We start from the raw sequence: 19,186 nt of genomic DNA, 5'->3' as shown, positions 1-19,186 counted from the left end.
TTACTGACTTTTAAAACAAAACATTTAATTCTAGAGGGCTAATAAAAAAATACTATAAGACAAAAAAATAATAGTAATGACCACAAAGGCAAAATCATGTTTCCATTAATAGCTAGAAACATCCATAGTGAGTGAGAAAAGGATCATGATCTAAAATGTATTCCCCAGTCTGATAATTTTGGTGCTATCATTTGGTCAAAAACATACTGCCCTATAAATATTATCAGCATTGATGAAGGAAAGCCCAAATTAGTTCAATGTATTTGGTGACAGGTTATTTGTAATTACATTGCATGCAATGAAATTTTCACTTTATGTTCATACAAAATATATGAAGTCTTTATAGGTTAAAGTGAATGCTTTTAGAATGTTCAAGGAACTGAATAATAGACTGTTTATCTCTCTCTCTTCCTCTGCACCCCCACCCCAGACACATACAAAGACAAGTACATGCCATAGTTTATAAGCTGAAACACAAATGCTTAATGATTGCTTATAATATAGTCATTCTAGGGAACCAATTCTTCCTTGAATGAATCATGGCCAATATTCTTTTTGATAATTCCCCTTTGTAATTGTCTACAGAGTCAATTTGTAGGCAAATAAGTAAGTAGAGTCCAGGACTTCTTTTTTAACACATGGAATATTTAAAATAATGATTGTATGACTCTTGGCTATTTCCAAATATCAGATCAGTCCTCAAAGGATAAAACTTGGAAGATACTCAGGAGAATCTAACAGAAGCTCTCAAGGCACTTCCAAGTAAAAAAATGCAAAAATATTCCAGCAACAAAGTTACTCTCAGATCACATTTATTTAGATATTAAATCATTCAGAATTTACTAAAAGCCCATTGTACCAGATAACTGGAAAACATTGTATGTGGTTAACCCTCACTCAGATGCAAAATTTCTGTGCTTGTTAAAAAAGAAAAGGAAAAATCACTTTACTTTAAAATCACACCTCATTTATTGCCTGCTAGATTTAGTTAGCCAAATGGTTGCCGATGAGCTCAAACAGTTGAAACTTGGGGTTACTGGGATTAAAGGTTAAATCTCCATGTGGGATAATTAAATCAGCTCTGTTCCAAGACCAGACCACCTGCTTAGTTTCAGGCAGCCACAATGTAAATGTCTACAACTGATCCCAAGCTGGGCAAGAAGGCAGGCCCAGATTCACAAAATCTACTATCCATATAAAAATAACAACTCAAAGCACACAACCCATAGTATGTATAATAAAATTATTGCCTCCACAGCATTTCATTCTCTTTCATATAATGAAAAATTACAGATTATGTTGGGTATGATCATACATACCTCAAAATGATGATCTATCAACTCAAAATATTCTTGAAGGGGAATAGATCCAGAAAAAGAACATGCAAAATCTTTGATTCCTTGTTTTTCAAAATATTCTTGGAGGCGGACAATAAGCTCCTTTGTTATGAGCCAAAGATCTTCAAATTGTTCACTCTGAATGCGGTATCGTTCTAAGAAAGAAAAATAAGGGAAAATGCTCATTAACAAACAATTACTAGTTGAAACTGCATGAATTATCACTAATCCTGACATAAATATCACAATGGAAAGGCAGAAGATTTCCCTTTATGAATATAGAGATGATTTCAACTGGCTTGATAAAAATACTTCTAATCCTTTATTGCAGTTGTCTATATCAACCACTTAACACTTTCAAATTTAATTCCAAAGTATGTGGTCAGTGACAAGTGCAGAGTAAGTTTCTTTTATCTATATATCTTTTTCAGTACAATAAGAACACCCATATATATGGGTCCTTCTAAAACAAACTTTCCTTAAAAAAATAAGAAACTATCCACTGAAAAAGTAAAATGTGGTATCATTAATTTGTTTCAAAATATTAATGTGAAATAAAGTTATCCTATAGGAAATCCCACATCCTGGACCTGTTAGCCAGCTTAAATACCCGTAATCATGATCAAAATTTTCTATATTTCTAACAGCTCTATCATTTGAAGAGAGATTTTGCAATCAGACTCTTTGCTAAAAATAAATTTTGTTTCCCTCCATTTGCTGAAATCTCAGCCCCAAGAGATCCAAATTACTAGTAATTCCCTTCTCTGATGATGATGATGACAGTGATGACAGCAGTGGCAATAACTATATCTATTACAAGAGCAACCATTATTTGTTGAGCAACAACTATGTACCAAGCACTGTGATTGCAACATCTTTTTTAATTAAAAAAGGAAAACTGGGTAACAGAATTTCAGACTTGCCACAAGTCACAAGGCAAATTAAATGTTCAAGTTAGAATTCATAATATATACTCTTTTTCCTCACCTAGTCTAAATCCTACCTTTTCTTCAGAATCTAGATTCAATCTCACCTCCCTAAAATATCTTTATTTCTCTGCCATCTATGCAACTGAATATGTGCCAGGCACTGTCTTAACACCTTACATTCACTTTCTTGTTTAAATTTCAACAGCCCTGTGAGGGAGATAGTGTTGTTACCATTTCACAGAAAAAAAAAAAATCAAAGAAGAGTTTAATCAATCTGCAAGAACATCTAGCCAGTTAGTAATAGAACAGAGAATAGAACTGTAGCTACTAATTCAAAGATCAGCATTAATTTTAACTAATTCAAAAAAGAAAAACAAAACTCACAACTCTCTGATTTTAGATACTTAGTATGACTATAGTTCACTATGCACATAACCACATACTACCATGTATTCTTATTAAATTTTCCAGATGATTATATTCAGTCTCTTCAAATGGTTGTACAGTTTTAAAGCCTAGGAATAAATCCTTTATTCCATTTAATTCAACATTTATTAAACATCTATCATACTCAATCTCATAAAGAAATGTTGGAAATACAAAGATGAATTCAGTCTTCTTGCTTAAGGAGCCTAAGGTCTAACTAAAGTAGCGTGCCTCATGGACATGTGAAATATTTCTTTATACTTCCCATAGGACCATGATAAATTCCATAAATATTTATTAGGAAATATTTATTAGTTATTAGGAATTTAGTTTGTCACCCTCCATTAGAATGCAAGAATATATTTGCTATCACTACGCAAGTCATCCTCTTTTTCAGCTGTATAAGGGATAAAATACACTTGGTAAGTCACTACAGTCCACAGCACTCTGGTTTTTTCACAATATTTCCCTTGAAGATTCCCTAGACTTCCCCTCACCTCAGTCTTATTCTAGATGCTGACCTCTGCCCATGGTGCTGATCGGTATTTTCCTCATTTCTCCCAAACAAAATTATTAGGACCAACATCAAATTTAACAACTCCTACCTTTCATTATAAATATCACTCAAAGTTTAATGCTTTGGATGAAGACTAGAGAAAACACAATTATGGTAGGTTGACAGTAGAAAAATAGAAGGGAAATGATGATCACAAAATATGGAATTAGAATCCTCTAAATTTAGGCTAAGTTGGGATCCAGTATATTAAACCTAGCCTGGTATTTATTCAGACTTTCATTCATTTATATGACTCATTCACTCATTCATTTACCTGGCTCATTTTATTACCAGAATAAAGTAAGGGACTCTGCCCTCAATAAGCTCACTGTAGACTTGGAAAGATGGAATGATGAGGGAAAAGTGAACAATGTTTCTGCCATCACTGATTCAGGAACACCTCATTAAGATTTACCTTGCCACAGAAATTCCAAGACGCCCCCACCCCAGGGGAGAGATACTATTGATGTTTTCAAATAAGTGAAGGCCTACCACCTAGCAGAAGAATTTTGGGCAATATTGCAAGAGCTGCAAAGGGCAGAAGGCAGAATAAGAATTATATAATAATAGCTATTCACAGAGTTAGTTCCTTCAGGAGGTTGGGAACTACCTCACTCTGTAGGAAGTGCAGGTTGAGTTCGTTGGTCTTTCAGTGTTTTCTGAAAGCCTCTCTGGGCGTTGTAGAACTCAATGAGGAAGAAAGACAGGTCATTGCTTGAGGTATAGACCTATTTGTTCCACTGTCTAGGAGAGATATTTGGTGCCAGTTCAGCACTCCCTCCAGGTCCTGACCATTTGTCCCTTTTGGGCAGATATTTGGCTTCGATCTCAGGGCTAGCTCCAGGATCTTGTATTTCTGTGTGTCTGTCTATACTGTGGCAGGTGTTTGCTCCAACCTAGAGCCTATCTCCAGGTATAGACGATGCCCTAGCTCTCTTAAGTAGCTGAGCTGGTTAATTACATCTCCTTTTGCAGTTTTGTGATCAACTAGAATCCTGGCTACACCTGGCCTTGCTGACTGGAGCACATGTAAGTGATGAAGCTGCACAGTGCAGTAGCGCAGGCATGAGAGAACATAGTCATGTCTATCAGAGTGACAGAGCCAGATGTCATGATCACAGGTGTGTGTATAAAGGTTGGCAATGCCAAACTCAACCATTTCTACCCTTATAGTGGGCAGTATCTGCAAAACTACACACTTGGTGTAGACTGTTCTGTCCTCACAGTGGCCCATACCAGCACAAAGAGATCCAGCATTGTGAAATCCAGTTAGGGGTCTACATTCTCCCAGCACCTCCTTCCCAGGAAGGCACAGGGCCTGCCCAAGGTGAGTAATTGCAAAAAGGGTTATGCCCACCTCCTCGTTCAAGATGAGAGCATAAAATCCCTAATCTGAAAAATAAATTGTGGGCAGGTCTAAACATGTCCCTTTTTCTTTTACTGATTTGAATCATCTTAAGAGAGGCCTATGAACTCCCTCAATGACCCATTTAAATCCCCCATTTTGGAAAACAAAGATTTTCACTCTCCAAAGATAAATAATAGAAAAGTCACGTGCAGCAGGTTCAAAGGAAAGGGAAAAATCAAAGAAATAAAACATAATTCCCTTTATGAAAAAGCCACATACAAAGAATGAAACTAGACCACTATCTCACACCACATACAAAAAATAATTCAAAATGGATAAGAGATTTGGATATAAGACTTAAAACCATAAAATATATAGAAGAAAGCATAGGCAAAATAATCCATGACATAGACTTCAGGGAAGTCTTTATGGATTCATCTCCAAACAAGAGAATACAACAATTGAGACTACATCAAATTAAAAAGCTTCTGTGCAACAAAAGAAAGTATCACCAAAACAAAAACACCCCACGGAATGAAAGAAAATGATCACACACCCATACACCTTACAAGGGGCTGATACTCAAGATCTACAAAGAATTCATATGTTAAATCCTAACACCTGGTGTGATAGTATTTGTCAGAGGGGCCCAAGGTCATGAGGGAGGAACCATCATGGATGGGATTAGTGCCCTTAAAAAGGAGACCCAGAGAGTTCCCTTGACACTTCTTCCCTGTGAGAACACAGTGAAAACACAGACATTTATGAAGCAGGAAATAGGTTCTCACATGACCACATCTTCCAGAGCCTCCAAAATGGTGAGAAATAAGTATATTTTGTGTAATAGCAATGCAATTTATGGTATTTTGCAATAGCATCCCAAATAGACTCAGACAGTACTCTCCTGTGACCAAGGAGGTAATGTAATATCATAACACATGAATGTCACCAAAAAAGAGAAATATAAAAATATAATAATCATTAAAAATGGCATGAAAGTAACTTTAAAATTTTTGGCTTCAATTATCTTCTTTAATAAGCACATGAAAGTGAAAAAGAAAAGTAACTTTTTTTTAAATAAAAATTTACCATTAGATTTGGGGTTTAGAAATATCAATACAGTATTTTAAGTTAATTTTTTTGAGAATACCCAAATCAACAAGAATCAATGAGTCAAAGATTTAAAAGCATTATATTGATTATTAAATATTTTCTCAGCATTAGTAATCCAAGATGGTCAACACTGACCTGGAGATATTCCAGATTATACATTTCATGGAAAGGAGAAATGAAAATGTTTCTATTTATAATATAAGATGAAAAGAGAAAGTTGTATTTTAAAATATACCACCACAATATTGGTAATTAAAATAGCTGCCAAAATGAACATTCCATTTATTTTTTATCTCTTTTCCTTTGCATCTTATAATAGCAGCTCAGAGGAAATAACCACTTCTGTTTCCAAATGAAATAAGTTTGGATGACTGGAGCCAAGTCAATTACCATTCCACTCCACTACAAATTGAGAAAAAAAAAATATATTTAAGCAGGGCACAAAAAATGTATCAAGTCAGTCTTTGCCATGTCAAAACATCTGAAGTTCATCTATATAAATAATGTTTGTATTCATATCATAAACAAAGCATCAAAATAATTAATGCTATTTGGAAATTTTTCATTGTGAGACTGGAAAAGCATATGAATGCTTTTTTTTTTTTTTTTAAGAGGCATGTTTATTTATTTATTTGTTTGTTTTGTTTATACATGCACTGGGTACAGTCAGAAGCGCGGGAAGGTGAGAGAATTCACCAGAGCCAGAGCGGGGAGCAGAGCAGGCAGAAGGACCGAAGTACACTGCTGAGGGGAGCAGCGGGCGGCAGGAGAGGTCTGCGCACCATGTGGGACCCTCCTCTGGGGGCCGGGGAGCAGCCGGGGATCGAACCGGCGCCGCAGAGGCCGCGGGCAGCTTCGCAACCCAGCGCTCAACCGCTGCGCCACTGGGGAGGCCCCATATGAATGCTTTTTAAACCAAAAAGTTTAAGGAAATAGTATAAACCTTTCAGTATATATTAATGTAATATCATAAATATACAACTTCTTCACTATAAGTAGAAACTATGGATGATTTCTCTTAAACTTACTTTTCAAAAAGCTTTTTCCACATTGGATTTACAAAGTATTCCTACTGTCCACTAATATATTGCTACGAAATTCTGAGATCCATAGCAACAATATTATTACATTGATGAATCACTGTACACATTAAAGTGTCCGCAGTGGCATGAGATGGGTATGAGGCAGATTGCATGTTAAAGTACAATCATATTGGAAGAATCAACAATGTCAAATGGCCTTCCTACCCAAAGTAATTTATAGATTCAATGATATCCCAATGGTATTCTTCAAAGAAGTAGAATGAAAATTACTGAAATCCACACGGAACAACAAAAGAACCCCAAATAGCCAAAGGTCTTCTGACTAAAAAGGGGGAAATTGGAGGTATCACACTTTCAGACTTCAAGCATAATATAAAGCCAAAATAATTAAAACAGCATGGTTCTGGAACAAAACAGACACACAGACCACTGGAATAGAATTGAGAGCCCAGAAATAAAACTACACATTTACGGACAACTGATATTCAACATAGGAACAAAGTATACATGCTGCAACAAGGAGAGTCTCTTCAATAAATGGTATTGGGAAAACTGGACTGCCACATGTAAAAGAATGAAACTAGACCATTATCTCACACAATACACAAAAATTAACTCAAAATGAAGAAAAGCCTTGGATATAATACCTAGAATTCTAAAATACATATAAGGAAACATAGGCAAAACACTACATGTCATAAAGCTCAGAAACATATTTTCAGACTCTTTTTCAGCAGCAAGAGAAACAAAGGCAAAATAAACTACTGGGACTCTTTCTAGAATCCCTTTGCCTAATAATCTACTCATTCTTCAAGACCATTCACAAATAAACTCTCTTATATAACCTAAATTCTTTGGGTTTCAATAGCACCTAAAGTGTGCTTCTGTAAGTGCATCACACATTCTAATATCAGGTCTCTGTTTCTCTCCCATTAATCTTTATATACTAGTATGTATATTAAATGAATAATGAACAAAGACATGATCTATGAAGATAAGGCAGAGTTACTTTCACTTTCCTTGTTCTGGAGATATTTTAGTTAACATAATTCAAGATTATATATGCTATCCTTTGGAATACACAAAATGAAAGCCTTTTTCAAGGTAGTAGCCTAGAATTCTTTCATTATACCTGAATACAAAATAATCAAAATGGATAAGTAAAGGAATTTTAAACTGGACCTTATTCAATTCAATCACTCTTTCTAGAATGTTTAAAATCTTTCAGGACTTGTTTAGTGTATTAGTTATCTTTTCCATTTTCCAAAGCCTACCTGAGGCTCCATAAATTTGATATTTAGCATTGCTTAGCTCTCCCTGTAACACAGAGAGTATCTATTTACACAGACTTCACTGCTAATTACTAGTTTAGCAGGACAGAGAATTCTAAGTTGCAAATCATTTCCCTCAAAAGTTGGGGAAATTTCTTACATTGCCTTCTAGCATGCAATGGCTTTTTATGAAAAGTTAAATGCCTTTGTCATTCATGTTCCTTGAAAACCTAATTTTCCCCTCTAATCTTTGAGAATTTTCTCCTACCCCCTATCCCCAAGGTGACACCTTGTCCATTGAACTCATTATCAGAAACTAAGGTCCCTCTGAACTCTCAACATCAACATTTCATCCATTCTCTGCACACCATCTTTTGTTCTTTGAATTTACTTGCTGGACAACTCCTATTACATTACTTCCTCAACTTTATTGAGACTTGTAACCAAGTGAACCCATTACATTTTCACTACATATAGCTTTTTCCTAATTTTACTTGCTCTTTTTATCTGTTTATATTTGGTACTTCACTAGCACAATCACTCTCATAAAAATATTTTATCTGCAATTCTGTTGGATGCAGATTGTTTAAAACAGAAATCATGGCCAGGAAAACCATCTAACAAAAATGACTAGTTCTACTTCAAAATTAAAGATCAAATTTCAGATAGGAACACAACATTACCTTATTCTTCATGCATTTTTTTTAATTCTCTATAACACCAATATCATGCCTTTTTTATACTTAGACATCATTACAGCTCCCTTATTTTTTCTACTAAAAAATCTAAAGGGCCTCCCCGGTGGCGCAGCGGTTGAGCGCTGGGTTGCGAAGCTGCCCTCGCAGCCTCTGCAGTGCTGGTTCGATCCCCAGCTGCTCCCTGGCCACCGGAGGAGGGTCCCACATGGCGCGCAAACCTCTCCTGCCGCCCGCTGCTCCCCTCAGCAGTGTACTTCGGTCCTTCTGCCTGCTCTGCTCCCCACTCTGGCTCTGGCGAATTCTCTCACCCTCCCGCGCTTCTGACTGTACCCAGTGCTTGTATAAATAAATAAATAAATCTTTAAAAAAAAAATCTAAAAAGTCTCTCTGGATTTATTTCTAATTCTAATCCCTCCTATCACGATGAAATTACAATAGCCTCTCCCTCAACCTATCCATCCCACTCCAACCCTTTGCATCACACTACCAAAATCCATTCCCTAATCCCTCTCTCATTCTCAAGGTCATTGATTTGTGACTCCCTTTTCTTTCATGATCATCAGTCTCCTACTGAACTCAATTATTTCAACAAATACTAATATATGTTCTAATATTGCTTATTTAATACAAAACCCACAATCCCTCCTCAGCTCCCTCTTACTTCTGAATTACTGAATTTGGCTCTCCAAATCTTATGTAAAAGAATGGACACTGAATATTTACAACACTAGATAATCTAAATTTATCCTTAGGTTAAAATGCGGCTAAGATTGCACTGATTTGGGTTTGAAAAGAATTATATTTGAGTTTTATTATTTTTTAAAGCTCTCTAAAATTTGTTACTCGAATTATAATGATATGGGTATAACTATAATTATAAAAATAAACTATAACAACATTATTAAAGAAACTGTTCTTGTGATATGCAGAAGAGAAATTTTTTTAATTAATTTATTTATTTATACAAGCACTGGGTACAGTCAGAAGCGCGGGAGGGTGAGAGAATTCACCAGAGCCAGAGCGGGGAGCAGAGCAGGCAGAAGGACCGAAGTACACTGCTGAGGGGAGCAGCGGGCGGCAGGAGGGGTCTGCGCGCCATGTGGGACCCTCCTCCGGTGGCCGGGGAGCAGCCGGGGATCAAACCGGTGCTGCAGAGGCTGCAGGCAGCTTCGCAACCCAGCACTCAACCGCTACGCCACCGGGGAGGCCCAACAGAAGAGAAATTTTATCCTGGATTCAGTATCACAAAAGGGTATGCATCTCCAAAGCAATTGACTTGATTTTTTTCTTTTGAGCATTCTGAAAATTGGAACTTAAATGTTTTCTTATCATTTTTTTACGGTGCTAACACTTTATCAATGCCACAGTACTCACTTCTGAGTATTAATCTTATTATTACCTTTATTGTTTTCATAGGTTTATTTTCTCCATTTCTTTCAACTATTTTCTTCTTCCTCCTATTTTGGATAGTCTCATAAACCTTTTTTAATTCCTTAAGAAAGGATTCCACTTGCCAAGTGGAACAAGGCAAAGTACAAACAGATATAGTAAAGATAAGGAGAAAAAAATAGAACAGAGACAGAGAAGTTTAGATACAGAATGGAGCAAAAGGTGGGAGAGAAGTGGCAGAGTCTAGCATGAGGTAATGAGTCACTCTGTGGGCCTAAATCATTAGAAAGCAACATGACAGGGATATATAAATATTTAGGCAATAGCATATTTCTCCTACAATCTCACTGTACTGAATCACTCAAAATAATTGACATCCATGTAGAAATATTTTTCAATTCTAATTATAAAAGCATCTGACCCCATAAAATCTGACCTGCTTTGTTATTTGTAACAATTTTATAGAGGTATAACAGATATACAAAAAAACTGCATATATTTAACATCCTTAAATTTGATGACTATGAACACATGTAGACATCTATAAAACTATCACTATAATCAAGGTAATGGACATGTCTATCACTTGTCTTATTATTTTAAACTTAGGACTATGGAAATCACTTTCAGAAATTTTGCCAGTGTAGGATACTTCTTAAATATTTTTATCTTCTATGCTTCATTTTTTTTGTTTTCAGAATTCACATAATAAACCCTAATTGCATTGAAACACTACCTTACTTTCTGAAAATAAGAACCTATTCAGTTCCCCCAGAGACTGTGATTTGATAACTGAGTTGCATTTGCTTTTCTCATCTGGCTGATCTGTACCAAATCAGAAGATTGAACTAAAAATGACTTCAAGCCTTGGCTGATTATCAAGCTGGTTTTGAAAAACAGATGAATATGTGGAAACCACAGAAAATACTTTTTTTAATATAAGAAATCCTGTCCTATTCCATTGGTTTATCTGTCTGCACATACAATGACTGCGTCAAAGTATTATAATCAGGTGAATTTGAATAAAATAATTATATATCTGGATATTTGGTGAAATGTAAGGTAATCATGGGTAACACCAATATTCTAAGAGTTATTTTATCTAAAAAGTAATAAATATAATGCATTAGGATACAAATATCTCCATTATCACAAAGAGTAACTTTTTTTTTTAAGATTTATTTATTTATTTATACAAGCACTGGGTACAGTCGGAGGCCCGGGAGGGTGAGAGAATTCACCAGAGCCAGAGCGGGGAGCAGAACAGGCAGACTGACAAAGTACACTGCTGAGGGGAGCAGTAGGCGGCAGGAGAGGTCTGCGCAAAATGTGGGACCCTCGCCCGGCGGCCTGGGATGGAACCGGCACTGCAGAGGCTGCGGGGCAGCTTCGCAACCCAGCGCTCAACCGCTGTGCCACCGGGGAGGCCCACAAAGAGTAACATTTTTTTAATGATCTCAGATGCATCTTCAGTATACAGCAGATTTGTACAATTTCCCAAAGAAATTTTGGCAATAATATTTTTACTTGAACTAAGAGAAATGTACCAAAATGATTTCACCATCCAACTAAAGATTAAAGCTAATCACAACAAACTGGTACCAAAGTAAAAGCTACAATGATGTCAAATCACAAACATAACAAAAAATACAGATTCCTCTCATTTGTCTTAGGATTATCTTTGATTTCTATGCCTTATTCTAGAGTTTTAGTTATCTATTTTACCAGTCAGCAATCTACATAATTCCAGAAGCTGTGATGATTTTAGCCACAGAAACATCATTATAATTTCTCAGAGGGATATATATGTTCCTCCTGTTAACAACTTTATTTTTCAAAAAAGATAAGACCTTATTTTACTATACTTTCTGACTATAAAGGAAATAGTGAATTTAAACTGAAAATGCATAAAATTTAAAATGAAAGGTAATACACAAACTGTGAAGATTTAAAAAACATACATTCATTGCACATACATACATTCATTGCACTCCAATAATCTTACAACTTCTAAAATTTGTTAAGCACTTCCTTTCTTAATATTTTATTTTATTTTGGGCCTCCCTGATGGCCTAGAGGTTAAGTCTCAGCACTATCACCCAGCTGCCTGAGTTCCATCCCCTGGCCAGGGAGCTAACCCACATGACACAGCAGGTATCTCTCCTGTATCACCTGCCACTCCCCTCAGCAGTGTATTTCACTCAATCTGCCTGTTTTGCTCCCCATTCTGTCTCTGGTGAATCCTCTCATCCCCCACACCACTGGCTTACACCCCAGTTCTTCCATGCAAAAATAAATAAATAAAGTCTTTTTTAAAAAATTTACTTTATTTCCATGAAGGTGTATATAAGTCAGTAAGTTGAATAGCTTCAGTAACCTACATAAAACAGAAGTCAGTTTTATATTGCAGTTTTAACTATTATTTCTCATCAGGCAATCAAATCAATAAAGTATGTTTAAATTTGAAATTTAAATTTGACTCTACAATTACTACTTTTTATTTTACTGAGATTAGTCTCAACAAAACTGTCATTCTCAGGCCTCCATGGTGGTGCAGTGGGTTGAGCGCAGCACTGTGAAGCTGTCTGCAGCTTTTGCAGCACCGGTTCGATTCCCGGCCAGCCAGGGAGATTCCCACATGGTGCAGCAGACCTCTCCCGCTGCGCCTGCTGCTCCCCTCAGCAGTATATTTCGGTCGTCTGCCTGCGCTGCTCCCAGCTCGCTCTGTCTCTGGTGAATCCGCTCACCTTCCTGCGCCCCTGGCTTGTACCCCAGCTTTTATATTAAAATAAATAAATCTTTAAAAAAAAGACCATTTAAAAAAATTAAAAATAAAAAATAGATGTCATTCACTTTCATCTTTGTCTTTAGCAATGCCCAAAGGAAGACATGAAAATATACACACAGAAAAATAGTTTCAACTAGTTCCTAAAACCGAGTTCATTATTTACTTAACACAAAAACATTTTCCAGTTCTTTCCTTTCTCTGAAACTCTCCTCATTTCCAAAACTAAAGTTACATATTTCTAACGAAACAGGATCATATCTTCCTAACTTTTATGTACCATATACTTAATACCATGGTTGTTAGCTTTCAATCTCTAATTGAACGTTAATACCCTTTGCAGAAGTCCTTGACATAATGATCTCTGATGTAGTGTCCTCAGAAGAAAATTACAAAAGTAGTAATACATGGTTTTACTTACGAGAGGTTTTGGAAGCAAGCAGAGTAACTCGGGAGCCTCCTAACAATCGAAAACCCATTACATTCACCTGATCATCTTCTGACTGATTGGCAAAGCCTACGAAGAAGAGACAAAATCAGCTTGATCAAAACACTTAATGTTTAAAACAGGAAGCTGAGCTTTCCTGGCGGCGCAAGGGGTTAAGCACAGCACTACAAAGCAAACCACAAGCTCTGCAGCACAAGTTTGATCCCCGGCCGGCCAGGGAGAAACCCACATGGCGAGGCAGACTTCTCCTGTCTCGCCGCTTTCCCTCAGCAGTGTATTTCAGTCAGTCTCCCTGTCCTGTTCCCTGCTCTGTCTCTGGTGGATCCTCTCGACCCCCGCATCTCTGGCCTGTACCCCAACTCTTATATGCATAAATAAATAAATCTTAAAAAAAATGGATACAAAAAAATTGCAGTAAGTAAGCCATATTTGAATCCTGACTGAAAAACAAACGAATGAAATAATAATACTAGAGACTTTCACTTTGAGGCAAGACAGATAAAAAAGAGTCAAATTTTCCCTTCCATGTGAAGCAACCAAAAAATCGGATATAACACATGAAACAATTTTTTTGAGATATCAGATAACAGAAAATAAACAATGATTCCTGACAAACAACTCAATAAGTTGAACACAAAGCTTAACCCCACTTACTGCTCAGAAAAAAATTTGCAAGCATCAAAAGTTACTAAATTGAACACTTTGAACATGTACAATTCATGATACATAAGTTATACTTCAATAAAGTTGTTTCTAAGAAAGCAAGAAATACATTGGAGCTGTGTTTGAGAGTTAAAGGATGTATTGAAATGTTTGAGAATAAAATGTAAGTAAATATTTTATAATCTTAAAATAGAAACCATTCTAAGCATAACATGAAACCTTGAAATAAAGCAATTAATAAAATTAAATTTTAAAATAAATATTACTATTTAAAAATATAAGCTTATACATTAAAAGAACACAGTAGCTAATACAAGTTATAAATGTCTTTGCTAATAACATAAATGCAAATTTTAAAGAGATATCATCTTTACCCTTCCATGTCAAAACTGAAAAAAATCTAATAAGTCCAACTGCAACCCTGGGTATGAACCTTGATAATGGGCATGTGACTTGATAACAATTATTCTGGAAGGAAATTTGGCATTGAATAATGTTTTCAATTGAGCACACTCTTTAATATTTATCTTTAAGGAATTCCTTCTTTGAGAAATAGATAAGTACAAAAAAATTTGCATGTACAAGACCCCTCTAAACACTGGAAGGAAAGTTAGCCATACATTTAAGTAGTATAAAAGGACTGTTACTTGTTATTACATATAAGTAAAATATTGGTGTAGTTTTCACATCTCTTCCCAACCTCCTCTTCCTTAGCCCATCTGCATTAGGTCTTGGGCCGTTTTACAGCTAGAGGAGGTCGTTTGACAAAATTATGGCACTGAAATCAAAGTAGAAATTTCCTAAGAACTTTATAGAAATATGCCTTTCTGACAAAAGTCACAGTCTTCGCTATAACTTGTCCTTGCTGTCCTTTCTAATACCTCCTGCCTTGTCGTCAATAATGACACCCAAATTTGAAGAAGCTGTCTTACACTGAAAAACAAGCAAAGAAAGACAAAAGCTGGATTTCAAAAAGTACATGAACTACTATACCACTTTCATTGTCCATTTCTTGACTTTGTTTTATAAGACATTTTAAGAAGTAATTTTTATTGCATAAGTCATATTTAGCCAAAAAGCTCCCCAGATAGTTATTTGGATAAATATTGCTACAAAAAGATTTATACTATTAATAAATGGTTTGAACACAATACAAATGTTGAAAACATACTGCTAGTCAAATGACTGCTAGCATACAGTGCATTCCTTAAAATTATAAAGTAAAATATCTAACTATATAAAAAGATGTCTCCAAAAAAGTAAGCAAATTAAGTTCTCTTGGGAGAATAAAATGCACAGAAAACATTATTTTAATATTAGGAAAATAGAAAAAAACAAACAGATAACACTAGAAAGTAAAAGTACCAGTAAATTTTATTTTCTTCTTTTTGGTTATCCATTTCTAAATTTCACATTTCTTTTGTAACAGGAAAATTAAAGCTATTTTAAGTATACCTGTATTTGCTCACAAAACAAAAATAAACAAATAGGTGAAGATGTAGATTAAAATAGTTTTATTTCTTCCTTAGAATGTTCACTAATTTTATTTCAGTTAAAAAACAGACATAAGATTTTCAATAGCAAATTCATCTGATATCAATATGTCTTATATATACCCAGAGAGAAAAATACTCTGGAAGATTAGAGTACCAAGAGTACTTATTTTAATAATTACAGGATCCCAGCTTATTCAATATGAACATAAAGCAAGGCATTCTAAAAGAAAAATATGTAATATTACATACATGGAACTTGAGGGAAATTTTTTTTTAATTTGTCACTGTGTTCAAATTCTAAAGTAAGTAAAAACATATAGATGTTGAAGAGTATAAGATACCTGTGATAGCAAAACAAATGAGCTCAAAATCAGGATGAAAATGGAGGAATGATCTAAAAGAGCCCTAAAAGGGCCTCAGAACGAATGCAAATGGGCTAAGGAAGAGGAGGTTGAGAAGAGATGTGAAAACTACACCAATATTTTACTTACATATAATAACAAGTAACAGTCCTTTATGCTACTTAAATATATGGCTAACTTTCCTTCCAGTGTTTAGAGGGGTCTTGTACAGAAATTACTTCTCTGATCAAAAGCATGCATTTTAATTCAATCTCTGGGGACTTCACCCATTTATAATACAGATCAGTTTCTCACAAGCCAGCATCTTCAAAATTTCTCAAAGGCACCACTAAATTCAGTGTTCTACATATAATTTCCAACTCTTGATATATTCCCAGGATAGTACAGGAGACCCAAGGAACTAAAACATTTATGGAAAATGTTACAAAGGTAGTGACTCTTTCTGTCTTTTTTATAATTCACATTTTTATAAGAAACGCGACTAACAGGGAAGGGGAAGAGAAAGGAAAGGAAGGGGGAAAGAGGAAAAAAGAAAGCAAAGGCATAAAACTGTTTGCTAAATATTTCAAAATATATCCAAATATATTCAAACTCAACTCAAAGATTAACTATAATAAAGTGCACTTAATTTTGGATATTTCTCATAAAATTATATATAAATAAAGCTCTTGAAAAATTTTCAAATAAAGAAAAATTTTAAGCACTCTAAGCAGTTTAGTAACATAAAAGTTGACTTACCATAAATTTCTAAACCTGTGGGAAATACTCTTTGTATTCTAAATCCTATTCACTAATGCAAGAGTGAAGATGTATCACATAGCCAACGGTGCTGAATTTTAATGAGGGATTTAAAAGGATTCATTTGATTCCCATATTTTTTTTTAATTCCACCCCATCACCAAGAAAATTAATACATGGGACACATGAGCAACCCTGGTTACCAAGACACTTTATCCAATCAACATCTTTCTTTTTTTGTAAGCTATTCAGAAAGAAAAAATGACACCAGGAGAAAGTCACACCTTCACAAATTACCCCAAATAGTCACTGTCATATTCAGTTTTAAATATGAAGCCCCTTCTAAATGATCAGAGTCAGAGAAAGAACATTCATCCCTCCAGCTGCTAGAGACAGAAGAATCCCGAAGAATACCTATTTATGAGATTACTCTTCAGGGGCACAAGAATATAACTTAAAAAGGTACATATCCAAAACCTACAATGAAGATGAATAATAAATATTTACAATCTAACTCAGAAAATTCCAGAGTCTAAAAAGAAACATTTGATGCTTTCATTTCTGAATACTGAAGCAAAATAATGATTATAATAATTTTAATCAAACTTAAAAGGTATACCTTATTATCTTGTTGGTATAAGCTATGTGCCTTTGAACAGGGAAACAAGAGGGGAAAATCCTTGAGGCATTTTCATATTCTTAGTTAACAATTATCTGATAATTACCCCATCATTATCTGCTGATGAAGGATTCCATTCCAAATTCTTAACATTTCTGATGTTACAGGCAAGTTACTTCAAAAGTCTTACCTGGAAAGAGACTGAGAAGACTGACTGGAGATTTGTTAGTATCGATAGTTAGTTTGTGGCTTGCAGTTTTTGAAGGCTGACCTGGAAGGCATATTAAGTTCAGGGGAAGTCTAAATTTACACTGGATAACTCGAGGAATGCCTGAAATAAGAGAAATGTAAATTCACAGATTTGACAAAATAATTTGACCAAAATAATATGTACTACTAGTAGCGTAACAATATACCTACTTTAAAAGTCTATTTCCAGCCCATTTCATTTAGCACAACCAAAATAACTGCAAAATATTATTATTGTATATTACTGTCAAAAAGTACACAACTAAAATAAAATCCCAAGAGAAGAATGGGTAAAAGATCTGTCTTTACTTAATATAGTGTTTAAATGATCACAGTTAATACTATATAAAATATTACATGTAGTTACATTGAATTATTGAGCTAAAATTTTTAACGAAGGCATTCTGAGCTCTAGCCTCAATCCAAAACTACCAACTAAAATGAGCAAAGAATATGAAATTTAAATCAGAAAGTCTCTATAGGACCATATCTAGTAATTCTCTACTCAAAAACATTTTCAATCTTTAGCTTTTCTATTTATTGAATATTCAAAGTACATTAAAAAGTTCCAATAAATTATGAGCAAACTCTGCCCAAGGGAAGTTCTACTGAAGTTAATGTCCATTTTATACATTAATATTAAGGATATTACTTTCAAATAAATTAAATATTTTTCGATCCATTTTACTTTTTTTTAAAGATTTATTTATTTATTTATTTATTTATTTATTTATTTATTTATGCAAGCACTGGGTACACTCAGAAGCGTGGGAAGGTAAGATAATTCACTAGAGTCAGCGGAGAGCAGAGCAGGCAGACTGACGAAGTACACTGCTGAGGGGAGCATTGGGCGGCAGGAGAGGTCTGCAGCGCCATGTGGGACCCTCATGCGGCGGCCGGGGATAGAACCAGCGCTGCAGAGGCTGCGGGCAGCTACGCAACCCAGCGCTCAACCGCTGCGCCACCGGGGAGACCCCCGATTTTACTTTATATATCACTGCTAAGTGAAATTTTGAAAGGCTCAACATAGGCATCAATTGTCAATTTTTCCAAATACACACAGAATTACTGAAATAGGTAATTGAATAAATAAATAACAAGGAAGAGTTTTATGTATAAATTTAAAAAAATCATTCCTCTAAATATTTCTATGAAGAATGAAACTAAAACCAAAGCAAATTAGGCTCCGTACTCATAAATCTAGAAAAGCAATTCTTCAATGTTAGGTTTTCCTCCTTTTAATAGTCTATTTTTGATTGATATGATAAGACAAAATATAGAAACCTACATATTGGTATATACTGCCATAGAGAAATGGTAAACTTAAAATGTTCTATTTGATCTATCTAGCACATTAATTCCTTTGTTTCTTTATAATAGAATGAGTGAGCAGCTTTAAAATAACAAAAGCAGACATGGTTGAACTTCAGGGACATGGTTCCAAGGCAGGATCCCTAGAATTAGCAATATATTTTGTTACTGTCAATTGGAGTTATGCTTACTCCATATCTAAGCTAGGAGTATATACACTTTTCAGTACTTCTTACTCACTGGGATAGTGAGAATCATCAACAAAGGCAAGCATATTGATATATGAGGTCAATTAAATATTTTTTCAGGGCATGTGCAGAATATCTGTCATTCTCTTCCACATAATCTATTATCCATCAAATTTTACATAGCTCATTTTTGTTCATAACCAACAGATGTTAAATT

The 19,186-nt window shown here is 35.0% G+C and overlaps 1 protein-coding gene across 1 annotated transcript in view; it reads right to left on the bottom strand.

Moving 5' to 3' along the window:
• BBS9 (Bardet-Biedl syndrome 9) overlaps window positions 1-19,186 on the bottom strand; it is a gene marked incomplete at both ends in the record, with an annotated part of 347,147 nt that overhangs the window by 174,514 nt on the left and 153,447 nt on the right. The window contains 3 exons of the mRNA XM_084230604.1: window positions 1,320-1,492; window positions 13,317-13,412; window positions 17,412-17,552. Coding sequence (XP_084086730.1) covers window positions 1,320-1,492; window positions 13,317-13,412; window positions 17,412-17,552 — 410 coding nt within the window. The remainder of the gene's footprint in view (window positions 1-1,319; window positions 1,493-13,316; window positions 13,413-17,411; window positions 17,553-19,186) is intronic.

Source organism: Talpa europaea (genome assembly GCF_964194135.1).
Source record: "Talpa europaea genome assembly, chromosome: 3".
In the NCBI taxonomy this organism is placed as follows: domain Eukaryota; kingdom Metazoa; phylum Chordata; class Mammalia; order Eulipotyphla; family Talpidae; genus Talpa; species Talpa europaea.
Note: the sequence above shows the minus strand (reverse complement) of the source record. Positions and strands in the feature narration are given on the sequence as shown.